At 44.4% G+C, this 13195-nt stretch overlaps 1 protein-coding gene across 5 annotated transcripts in view; it reads right to left on the bottom strand.

Annotated features, from left to right (window-relative positions):
- The window catches only part of Kay (transcription factor kayak), a 34970-nt gene that overhangs the window by 2310 nt on the left and 19465 nt on the right, over positions 1–13195 (bottom strand). The window contains exon 1 of one of the 5 annotated variants that reach the window (XM_076309981.1): positions 6959–7392. The exons of 3 other annotated variants lie outside the window; for them this stretch is intronic. In XM_076309981.1, the coding sequence (XP_076166096.1) occupies positions 6959–7027 (69 nt within the window). In that variant the 5' untranslated portion in view covers positions 7028–7392. Of the gene's footprint in view, positions 1–6958; positions 7393–13195 lie in introns of those variants that run through there. One more of the 5 variants, XM_076309983.1, reaches the window with a different exon arrangement.

The following is a 13195-nucleotide window of genomic DNA, read 5'->3' as shown; positions in this document are numbered from 1 at the left end:
TTGAATAAAATGTTTATATATACTCTAAAAAAAATCGTATTTCATTTTCACCGAAAATAACGAAACGACTTTCCGAACGACCCAATATTTTAACCTTAAACAATTTGCTCCCGTGCTGCATCATTGGCTACATTCGAGTTTGTTGTCGATTAATATACAATTAAACACGATCGATCGTACCAGAAATATTGTAACAGTCGTTCCGCGGATAAAGAAATAAATACCTCGAGTATCGTCGGAACAGTGGATACCCGACGGTTACGGAGAACCCGCATGGCGGTTAAAAAAACAGTCCGAACGGTTTCTTTCCTTCTTCCTCCGTCGGCGGAACGAAAAAAAAAACACACACACACAACGGACGACTGCCGCGCGCGGCGCAGTGACCACGCAAAACTATAAACACGACTTTGCCAGGTGCACGGAGATAACGAAACGGCTAGGAAACAAATGGTTTTTCGCTGGCAGCTGCGGAGCGCGATTGCCTTCGAAAGGTACTACTACTGCGCATTAGATCGCCGCCGGGTTGTACGTTACCCGGTCAGATAAAAGAAGTTCGTCGTATTATCGACAAGCTGTTGAGCAACGCGAACACCGATTCCAATAAACGATTTAGTTCCGAGAAAAATGAGGGCGTTGTGCAACGGCGAAGTACGCGGATAAAAAATGACGCGAGAAGAGAAAAGAAAAAAGAAGGAAAAAAAAGAACGAAAGCACTACGGACGGAAAGGTATACGCGATACGCGCGTTCGCCACGCGCGTTATCGTTTCCTCCTCGCCTCGATATCGCGGGCAACCTTAATCCGTCGAGATTTACAGATAAAAATATCCGTGATCCAATAGTCGATAAGCTATCGGACGAACCAGATAGACTATCCGGGGTTGCGTTTCAAGGTATGCGAATCTTTATCGTTCGACATCATCATCGCTAAAATTACGACGTATTATCGTGACGTTCCTAACGATTGCCCCCTTCCCGGTAATCTTCAATCTTCGAATTCGTGTTTGCACGTTCTAATCTCGGTTACCATAACCTCCATAAATAGCACTCGCGCGGCGGTAAACGTTACACGGTATCTCGACATCTCGTATTTAATTGTAACTTAAATACCGTGATTATGAGCAACCAAGGGAGACAAAGAATAATTCGATGCCCTAAATAATTGGGTAACGAACAATTCTTTTTTTTCTCTTTTTTTCATTAAACCATTGAAGAGGTTTACTCGAGCTATAACTCTAATCGAGTTATGGCGAGCTAGAATATTTTAAAGTTTACAAAAAAATTTTGTTTAGAAAACTATCGGTTACTTTTAAGAGTTGGGTACGTTTACCGACGTTTCGCCAAGCTGTGAGAATTTTCGGAAGTGTAAATAATTAAAGAAAAAAAAAAATTCTTCCGACGATCCGGATAGGTCGAGCGGCACGCTCGGTAACCGAATAGAGGGAGTCGAAATTTCCGAGAATCGTACGAAAATATTTCATACGCGAAGAAATTCCACGCCCAGGCTGCGAAGTTCGTAACCCATTTAGAAGAAAAAAAAAACGAGTTTCGTGGCCTCAAACCTATATCGCGACGTTGACGTTGACAATCGTACGTGTTCCACGGCACGAAGAGCCGTCATGGAAACACGATTGTCAGTCACCCGACGGATTTCATCGGCGAATAAAAGTGTGTACACGTCCAGCTACGATGATATATTAATGACACGGCTCGAATCGCAGCTCACGTAGCGACAACCTCGCGTTCCCCCATTATCGCGTCGACCAATCGGCGGACGGGGACGCGCGACGTATTACAGCCGGCACACGTTTCCCAGAAAGCACAAAAGGACGCAGGAAGGAGAAGCGCGTCCTTCGCTCTCGTAAGAAAAGACGACACACACGAGCACGCGCTATCATTTCTAAAATTACGATCCGTGTTCTGATCGTTAACGAAGGACGATCCGCGACGAGTAGACGTCAGAGGAGACGAAACAATCGCCGGAGATCGGGCATAGGACGTGTCTTCGTTGACCCTTCGGTTCTAATATCGTGATTTACTGGACGGTCACATTTCGCCATCTTTGTTCTCGATTCGGTTCGAAATATGAATTTTTCGAATTTTATGAATCAAAACTAAATTGATGTCCAACTAAATTGATTAATAATTAAATACCTTGTACAGTGTACCTTTGTTTTTAGATTATTTGCATGTTTCTAGTAATTGGTAAATTGAATAAAAATACTCGGTAGAGTCGGGTCCCTAGATCGGTTATCCATCGCTTGCGGTAGAAAAACAAGACTATCGGAGATTGCACGGAATTATTTGATTTTTTTTTCCCGTTCGATCTATTGTATGAGAGATTGTTGACACTTCGGTATACATTTGACACACTCGTGTCGTAGACAATGGGTAGACCCCGATTGTACATTGGGGTTTCAAAATTTTTGAAGAAAAAAAAAAAAACGACCCATAAGAAAACAGCTCCTTAGAAAAAGAACGTTTCGACCGAAATTCGTTGTTTTCCTATTTTCGTCGAAAATTTATTTTCCATCTATTTTTAACGCGGAATCGCGGTTCATAATCGTTGGGGCACCGCATCTGCCCGAGTGTCATCGCTAAAATTACTTATTTAGTACACCACCGAACACCGGCTTCATCGCAAGAGTAATCATCCACCCACAAAGTTCGCGGCCCACCCAGTCGATCCTGCCGCGCGCAACAAGTTCAGGAATGTCCGGAACGATAAACTTAGGCGTTACCAAATCATTTCCGCGCGTCACCGGTTTCTGGAATTTCGACGTCGGGATACGAAGCCAGCCTTGCCCCGATTACGAGATTCCCATAACTTTCGAAACAATAAAATTAACTTCGTATTTCGTCTTGGAGAAATTTAATTTCAATTGTAATTTTCGACGATCAATTTCGTACCATTGATGAGATAATTTATCAATATATTCGATTATTACGGTGAAATATAAAATTATGAATTTTATTCCTTTCTTTTCCTTCGAGGGGAAAACGGATCATTTTCTTACTTAATTTCTCACGTATAAAAGTTCGCGCTCGAAGGGGTTAATCCATCCTCTCGACCTTCGCGCGTGTTGAACACAATTTATTGCAGACCTCGGTTGATGCGTTCGCGCGCATAAATCAGGTAATATGTACTTGGAAGCCGTCTTTGTTCGGTACGATCTCTCGATTTGGCACGATCCGAAATTTATGGCCACGGCAATCCCGGGAAGGCAATTCCGTTATTACAGCGGTTATTGAAGGCTCGATAAATTTAGAGACGCAGCGGAGGCGCAGTGTTTACCGCGGGAAGAGTTATCGGTTCTTATTTACTTCCTATAGATGTAGACTCTATCGGGCCGAAAATGTGTGAAACGACAAAGGTGTGGTCAACGAGACGGCAGTTACCCTTTGAGGAGAAGAAAAAGAAACCGTTACAGTGAATATTATTTATCTATGGAACTTCGAAAACCGACATTGCCTGTTTGCGGTGAAAGATTATCGGGGCTCACGATCTTGCCTTGCTTCGCTTTAATCTGCCGCAAAAATTTCGAAACGCGATCGTTGGACTTATTTCGTCATTCGGTTTGGATTCGATTCACACGATCGTTGATATTTAATTCTTTTATTCGTATTACAATACTCGATTCAAAAATAATAAAAATTACCGACGTTACACGGCTTACCATCGGACGACAAGTCGTGAGAAAATTAATTAACGATGTGAAAAAGTACTGTGACAAATGACGAGGAAAACGCGTCTCAGATTCAAAAGGATCGATCATATTCGCGTGGTTGATTAGAGAAGGGATTCGATTTTACGAAAGGAAATATCTGTCGAATCGTTTCTTTTTTTTTTTTTTCTAGTAGTCACGAGACTGAGATTATTACTCGATACATACGTTGACCGACGGGCCGTACACATTAATGCGCATGGTCGGTATGAGTACGTCGGACGATGCGAGGCGCTGGCGAACGAACTCTGTACCATTTTGTTAGACATGTCTGTGCAAGTTCTGACAAGTCAACGTTTATTCGAGGAACGCGTCACAACGTGCTCGAAGACGACACGATGCATTGTACGTGTTTCTTACTGTCCGAAGTTTGCGTAACAACACCTCGGAGAATCCATCCTACTAGCTGAAACTTCCGTATCTTTCACAAAGTGAAAGTCGAAGCCCACTAACGGCTTTATTTCCACAAGTGTCAAATTTTTTAATCCGGACACGATCGTCGTACCTATCGGCGTTTTCAGAGCCGATGCATTCAAATTACGGTACTATAGCACTCGTAACGAGCCTTTTCCAACAATAGTAGCTGGCATATATCGCCACCACTTGCAACGACAAAATACGTATGTACGTAGTTTCTAGAAATAGCCGTATATACTCGTCTCAGTTCTTGCATCCCTAACACGAGGTGTCATTAATCTAGTCACGACGCAAGGTACGCAGAACATTCCATAATCTGGCGAATAAAGTATTTTTTCGACTGGCAACGGCCACGTTAGTAAATCAGGAATTTTTAATTTACGAGGAATAAACAATTTTTACGTACGAGCATCGCCGTGCACGTCAAATACATCATGGCGCGCGATACGTTTCGTTTCCCGCGATGCCGGCGTGCTTTAACGGAAATCAAAATTTCAAGATATCCATTTCTATTTACGAAGGAGAGGAAACGTCGGTTGATAAACGGGCGAGTGTGTTTCGCGTGAAACGACGCGAAAATTGCTGCCGCGCGATCTATGTGCGCGAACCGGTATTAACGATTATCGCCGGAGTTCTAGAGATCGCCTTTCGAAATCAATCGAGCAGCGGCAAGGTCGTGAGACCGCGACGAACGATGGAGGAAAACAGAGATAAAGGAGGGACGACGGTGCGGTCGCGTGCGTCAACCCCTGCGCGACACCCTGGCGGCGAAACGTTCAGAAATATTTCGCGCAGATGCGCGACGCGCTTTTTTTTCCCGAAGTCCGCCGTTGGCATGCACGCGCGTCTTCCGTTTCGCGATGCACTTGTGTTCTCTCCCTTCTACCCGCTGTGCGCGACACCGAGCGAGCGTACACGCACACATACACACACACATACACGTGTGGCACGCGCGCGCGTGCACACACTCCAGGCGACACACACCATACACGCACACATACACACACGTTCGCTGGTTCTATAAATAAATGCGTTTGCTGTTTTAATCTGTCCTGGGCCCGCGTTACGAGCGGACAAAGGGCGATATCGGCAACCAGAAAATCGTTGCGAAACGCAGCCAGAGAGCGCGTTTCCATGGCAGAAGGAAAAAAAAAGCTCCGGGCGCGAAAAGAAAAAACTGTTAAAGCGATACAGTGAACCGAACCTGGGGGGAACCACCACCAGGCCTCCCTCGACCGCACGTGCACGTAACATTATACCGCGAAAAATAGATTCTCGCTTAGAGTGAGAGAAAGAGACTCGGCTCGAAAGCGACGACGATAAAATAATTGTAATCGGACGCTTAATCGGACGTAGGACGATTCGTGTATCCTCCGTACGTCTTCGAACACTGTGGAATATTTTACGTTCACGCGAGACAGAGAAGAAGGAAGAGAGACTCGTTAAGCCGGCACGTTATTGTCGCATGTTTACCGCTTGAATCGTCGAGGTTACTTTTTCCACGCGAGTGTTCCCTCAAGGTACTCGGTCGGTATAGTTTCAACCATTTTTACAGAACGTAAAAATATTCGAGCCGTGGTTTAATACGCAACCTCGTTTCCTTTACGATCTGTTTGTTTCACCGGAGCGGGTGGAACTTCCAACGTTTGTTGCACAACGTTGCTCAATTCTTGCTCGTCCGCGTCGCAATAATGCTCCCGCATATGTTAACAGGGCTCAATAACGTGCGTTCGCGAGTCGAATAGACTTTCTCCTTCAAGTTCAGCGGCGGCGCACGAGTGCACGTCTATCGTGTTTTTTTTTTCTCTCTCTCTCTCTTCGCCTCGTCGACGTTAGAAACTCGCGTGTCGCGCGGGAGGACACGAGACGGATGACGTTTTTCGGTGTTTGCGATTTCCTTTCGAACTCGGTTCGACTTAATTCGCCTGCTCGACTAACGGGCTGAGTGAATGAAACACTATTTCGAAGGCCTGCCAAGTGGTGTGTTTATTTTAGACAGTCGCTTTCGATGCCCCTCGAGGTCCTTTATACTGTTTTCTTCTAACAGAAGGCTACTTTGTGTGAGGCACAATGTAATTGAACGTGATTCTCGAGCCGGCGATCCGTCAACAATGAGCAGACACGTCATCCTCGAGTAAATCGAATTTAGAAGCGTATTCGAAGGTATTCTAAATGATTTTCTAAATTTAAACCGACTACTTTTGCACGCCACGTGACTTTTCGCTGAACATCGCCACTTTTTACGACCACTTATTTTGAATAACTCTGGACAATTGATTTAATTACATACCGACGACAAAAGTCGTTTTTTCCCCGGTTATTGGATAATTTTTAATTTTTACCACGCAGCTGTAAAACTTGTAATTAGCCGTACGATTTTAGTGTCTCGTGATTTCGTAACCTTGCTGCACAAGCCATGTGGTCAAATGTATTCGACCACTTAATGCCTGGATTTATTTGTTGGTACAAAACAGAAAATATGGTATAAGTCGAGTGTCTATCACTTTGAAAATAAATCTCCCAGCTGTTTCAAACTTTATGCCCAGTGACACGACCATTTGTTCGGTCGTAAACAAAAACAGAATATACGCTCGATAAAAGTCCCTAGTACTATTTCATGTTACGACACGGTGAAAACGAACATCACCGGAAGCCTTAAAAATCTTCGAACGCGTTATGTTTTCAACGAGAGAATAATATACGAATACTTTTGCACGATACAGAGCAGTAGTGGACGAGACAAAATTAACCATGATTCTTCGAATAACAAAGCCAACAATCAAAAATACTTTTCGATATCTCGAACATGTAGGATTACCTGCTGATAAAGCAGTTCCTGCGCGAGGATATTAGCAATGTCGACTGGATCCATGGCGGTGGCTGCCATAGCTCGAGGTATCGGTTATTCGTTCAGTGTTCGTTTCGTCGTCGAAAGAAAGTAAACAAAGAAAAAAAAAAGGAAGGGAAGTATAACTTAGGGGAACGTGAGAGGACGAGGGGTCAAAAGGAAGGAACGAGTGAACTCGTTTTCGTGGGGTTACGAAAGGACACTTGGGATTAAAGAAAAAGTAATTTCAGTCGATCGTTCGTTCGTGAGAGATCGTTCGGGACGTCGGTGTGCGCTCCCCTCCCCTATTCTCTCTTTCTCTCCACTCTCTCGATTCTCCTCCCTCGCACACGCTCTTCTTCTTCTCACTTTTCGAAGAGTTCGTCACCACTGCGTCCTCCACCGACGCCTCTCTTACACTGAGCCTCTCGATGCCGTTCTGCTCTTCGTGGCCATACGCGACGAGGAAACCTAATCTAAAAATAACCTTCGAATTTCGAGTATGTGCGCTTGACAGAGAGAGAGAGAGAGAGAGAGAGAGAGAGAGAGAGAGAGAGAGAGAGAGAGAGAGAGAGAGAGAGAGAGAGAGAGAGAGAGAGAGAGAGAGAGAGAGAGAGACGGCGAGAAAGAGAGAGCCAGAGAAGAAAAAGGTGGGAGAGATTTCCGCGCCCCCGTTCAATTCGTAAGACGGCACATTGACACCGGTGCCCCTTTTTGCAAATTTTTCCTTCATATTTCGATACAAATCTCGTTAACGCAAACTGTGGAAGAAAATAAATGATCTTTCCGAGTTATTTGTACGCGATTGTTACTTGTTCTCTAATATTCGATCCAGAGTAAATACGTTGAATAACTCAGTTGGTAGAGTAGGTGGCTGCCAACCGAAAGTTCCGGATTCGAATCCCCAGTCTCCCGGTAAATAATTTTTCTCCCTAAATATCGGCCCCACTTGGCGAGTTTTATGTACCGTGGAAACAATTCGAGGCAAGTTTGGATATTTAACGCGAGTGTCTCCCGTAACTTTATGGGCAAACAGATAAGAAAGGGGTGCCTTTACGACTTTCTCCATTGTTCCCGGCTGGCAAGAACAACATTCTTTCGGAATCGCGTAATGGTTCGAAGTTCCAGGCTTAATACTGGCCGATTTATCTGCGACGGTCGCCCGAAGATTTATACTAATGCGTCGAGATCTTTACTAGGCGCGAAAATACGAAGTATCCGCGCTGTCTCCGTGGTCTCCGCGACGGCGTAAGAAATTATTTGCGTAACAGTTGTTCGTAGGAGAACACGGATTCTCGAGTCCGGTCCAATTTAATTGAGAAGCGAATAAATTCCTTCTACTTTTATTTATAGGTGCTCGACTCGGTGGGGGGAGAAATATTTTGATGATCTTTGACACGGGGGTTGCGAGAAAAATTGGTAGTAAAAAAAATTTTGAACGAAAAGAATTTACGTGCACGCTCCGCGTTCTTCCGAAAGGAAAGGCGTGTCGAGCCTCGCGTGCGAAAACAACCGTAATTCCTAGCAACGGGAAATATTGTAAATCGAGTTTATTCGCGAACAGTGGTTTTTCCCGGCATCTGTGAAATTCCCAATTGCGCGTCCGCCTGGAGGATCTTAATTAGCTCGAGTTCTAAGTTTAAACACCTGTGGAGCATCGTTTGTCGTCGACGCCGGCTTCCCCGCGATTCGTCGTCGCCTTGGAAACGGGCCAAGAACTCTCCTGCCTTCGCAGAACTCGACCAAAGCGGAGCGTTTCGCTCTTGAAAACCCACAGGTTCGTCTAAAAAACTCGTCGAATTAATCGACTTCTCGATCACCCGGTTTTTAATCATCGACGAGATAAGATTTCACGAAATAACCTCGTCGTCACGAAATTCACGCAATAGTGTCGCCCGACGGCGCCAGAGGCTTTGTTGTTTGTCGCGCTGGACATTTCCAGGATATGTAGTTTCCTTCGTTGCGTCGCATCGTTAAGATGCGTACAGCGCCACTTCGATTACGTCCTTTTTCTTTCTTACCAGAAATATTCTCCGCGCAGAATCACGTGATGCGAACGCGCGCGCAGCGACACGACGGCGAATATATCGCGACGAACAACGCGTCAAAACGTGCGTACCGTTTATCGTTCTCGTGATCATTTTCAATATCGATTTCCACGAAGTTACGATCAGGAGACTATCGGCGTTTACGTGCACGAGGCGATTAATTATTTAAGAGGAGTATTTTGACGCAACTTTCGTGACACGGGAAAAACAGCGATAATTGGAATGCCGACGGAAAACCTGTTCTCTTTTGCGTCACTCGGAAACGAGTGCCGACTAACACGACTCGCTGAACACGAGATGGACATTCAAAACCAGCTTATCTCTGGCATGATATGAAAACATGTGGCAGCCAGATTACAATAAACAATCTGCGGTGTTTTACCAGCTGACGGGGCTCCTGGAATTTTCAAACATCAAACACCATACAAGAGGCGTATCCGACTTATCCTTATTACGTTATTTATAAATAAAGATCGCTTACAAAGGACTACTTGTATTTGACTTCTTAAAAAAAAAAGAACAGAAAGAAGATAAAGAGCTATAAAATGTTCTTGAACGAGTTACGAAAATAAAAATTTCTGTATTTCAGGATCGAAATATTTGTAAGCTCGCTAATTGTACAAATTAATTAACTCGAATAGCATGGTTTTTACCGAAAGTTATACTTTTATAATATATAAAAAGATTGCCAACCACTGGTATATAGAGTATCGTTCACAGACATGGAGACTCGTCCTTTTCGAAATTTCATAGTTACACGTTATGCTTTCCAAACACTGACCACAACGAACCCGGATAGGAGGGAGTTCCTGTTTTATCGAAGTGAGCACATTACCACCACATTGGTACTCGCGTGCACTAGAGATCATCGCGGGCATAAACATTACCTCGAAATTCGCGAAGGACTTCCCCCGGCGTAGCCTATTATCCGTATTAATCTAAATGTGCCAACCCTCTCCGGATATCGCGATGCCTCCCTTCCTTCTACGCATCAATTTCGAATTCCAGGAACTGCCGACATATTTTCCGGCCCCGATAAGGCCGTCGAGGGCGTCCGATTAACAGGAAACTAACGGATTCAACAAACACCGCGCGGGGGTTCTCGCGAACCGTTCGACGTTTCGTCGGAACAAACGAATCTGCATCCAACACGCGATTCCGAGAGTCGCCTACACAGACTGTGGGTAAACCGATTATACACCGAATTATGTAACGCGTCAGTAACGAGGAAACTATTTGTCTCTACATGAAACACGATCGCACCGTACATCGATCAATAGGGAATTCATTTGCATCGTCTATTACCGACTGACGATATCGATACATTCCCCGCGTCGGATAATTTCGGTTTACGTAACGAAATAAAGATCGACCGTAAAACCGGTACAAGGTAAGCCGTCGATGATCGAGCCCGATCTCTGGAATCCGTTCTAAATTCAACTTCGCTGTTTTTCTCTTGCCCCACACACGCGGTTATAGACGTTTGTGTGCCGCTTCCATCGGCTAATTATGCGACAAGGATTCGACGCGAGAGCGCTCGCTCTCTCACGCGTACCGTATCGGCAGGGAATTCGAAAACAAAACATCACGATAGCGCGGCATCACCAACAGAGGTTCACAGTTTTTCCACGAAAACCTTTTCGCAGAGGGCATTGAAATGTCAGGCCAAGATCACCGGAGCGCTCAACTCGGGTCCGGTGGGCGACTCAAGGACGCGTTCCTCGGGCAAACAAATCGCCGCGACGTTCCACGAGCCGATTAACCATGCAGTTATCGTTATTCTTCATGCTAATTACAGCTTTCGGCAGAAAAATGATTCCCTTGCAAGACAATTACACCTTACAATGCAATCAGATGTTCGGTAATTATTTTTCTAATCTCATTACTGACCCCACCGTCGCGGCGCTGTCTAGTACAGCTAATAGCCGATAGGCACGAACAATGCGGAGATGTAGATGGAATAAAATAGTACGGTAAATCGAACGTAACGAGGAGGATACACAATTATCTCGGCATAGCAGTCGAGCGTGTACATAATGTTCGCAATACAATCGAGAATGCGTTCCAATTCCTAATCTCGTTTTAATCCTCGCGCCGATGGACCGACGGCCACACGATTTCGCGTAATGACGTTTTATTGCCGTGTTTTCCCGCGCGCGGACATGTTTTCTCTTTCTGCATGTGCCCGTTGCGCGACGGTTGGTATTGCGCGCGGTAAATAATAACGCAATTACGTCGTCGTGGTCGTCGTCGTCGTCGTGGTCGTCGCTGAGTGAAGCGAGAGCACTATTGCGGTACGAAAAGAAAGAAGGAAAAAAAAATGCGTGTGCGGCAGCCAGCTTGTCCGCGCGACGACGACACGAACCCAGCCTTGGATAACAAAGGAAGCGTTTCTATATTTCGCTCGCGCACTTCGGAAGAAGGACAAAAAACGACGCGTGCTCCGCCGACCGTAAAAATCGTTTCCAATTTCTAACCGAGTTCTCTCGCGCTGAAAATATAATAACGTTCGTATCGTTCGAATGCAGAATGGTAAAAAATACACGATCAATATGTATGATTTTTTTTTGCACATCGTAGTAATTTCTGAATAAAATGTCAGAAAATTTGTTTCCCGGTTTTACAAGTACACGCGGGGAGGGGGAATAAAAAAACCGGGCGAAATTCAAGCGTGAAAAATTTGTAAACTCTACGAGAACAGGTCGGGAATATTGAGAGTCGATTAATTCCACAAAGAGGTTAGGAAACTCCGCGCGGTACTCGCCGCGAATTATAATCTTCTTTGTCCAATCCTCTTAGAAGCGGAAAACTTAATACATAGTGGAATAATTTCGTAATCATTTATTCTGCTCACTTCGCTATTTTCCATTTGCGGACTCGATAGGAAAACAATAGTAATATTATGCGTTGTTTGCACGAACAACGAGAGAAAAAGTGAGGCTATCGTGCCGCGCCACCTATCTGTTAATACGAATCTATCGTTGATGCAATTTTGTAACGTGAATGAAATCTTGTTAGTTTCTGATCGTAGATTGCGTCATATTTTTTTTAACCAGCGAGGCGAAATACACAGCGCCCGGATCCGAGTCGTACGCAACGTACGGGTTCGATAACGCAATATTTTCGCGATCGTAAAAATTGCACCAATTGGAAAGATCGCCTTAAATGCGCAGAAAAAAAAGTCCATCGATCGATGCAAGGGCAACGGTATTGTTCGAATCGAATCGCGGTTAATGGAGAGTCGTAAAAAAAGCAGTGTGTTAATTCGGGCAAGAAATATTCCGAACAATACGCGAAGGTTGAAGCGAGCTCGAAAGCGCGATCTGGTGCAAACACGCCGATGCACCAGCCGCGGACAAAGAACAAAGAATGTAAACACGATAACACGCAGCGATCGACCGCACACGACTTTCCCCCGTTTGTTACGCTTTTCACCATAGCACGCGAACGGGACATGCGAGCTGCGCGAATTACATAACATGCAAGTTCATTTTCTATGTGATATGGTGCTCGGTTCCTATCAAAAAGATAGCAAATGTAGGACAGCCCGTTTTCGCGTATATCGCTCTGCTGTTCGAAGCCGTACACCACCGAAAAATATTTACTTTCGAACAGCATTTTTATTCCCGAAAGTTAGTCATATATTCATATATTTCTTATTGTTGAATATTGATAGTTTTAAGAAAGTGTTACACTACAGGGACACGGATACTTTTATAGTATAATTAATATGTAACCGCTATCATAATAGAGTACGTGCAATAAAATGTTACATTATAGTATCTAATAATAGGCAGTGCTATAGCAGTGTGTGTTACTACAGTAGAGTTGTGCAGTGTACTACTGTAACGCTGTCTATTATCTGCTATAGTATCGTGATACATAATTAAACTATACCACGGTAATATACTGGGATTAAACTGTAATAGACTACATTATGAAGAACAAAAAAAGTAGGAATATCATCGTCCAAATTAATATTAAACTGTGTTCACGCGTTATTTAGTAAATTGTCGAAGGAAAACATGTACGGTATTTCCTGGAATATTATCAACTTGTACGTCAAGGTTTGAAGCTTCGGTTAACCGATTTCCGCGGCCGATTTGTGGAGACTCCGACGCTATGTATACGTGAGCTTAGACGTGGGAAGAAGCACGTGTACGAAACCAACTGTGACGAG

This window comes from Ptiloglossa arizonensis, chromosome 4, assembly GCF_051014685.1.
Source record: "Ptiloglossa arizonensis isolate GNS036 chromosome 4, iyPtiAriz1_principal, whole genome shotgun sequence".
Taxonomy (NCBI): Eukaryota; Metazoa; Arthropoda; class Insecta; order Hymenoptera; family Colletidae; genus Ptiloglossa; species Ptiloglossa arizonensis.
The sequence above is the reverse complement of the archived record's forward strand: the minus strand, read 5'-3'. Positions and strand labels throughout refer to the sequence as shown.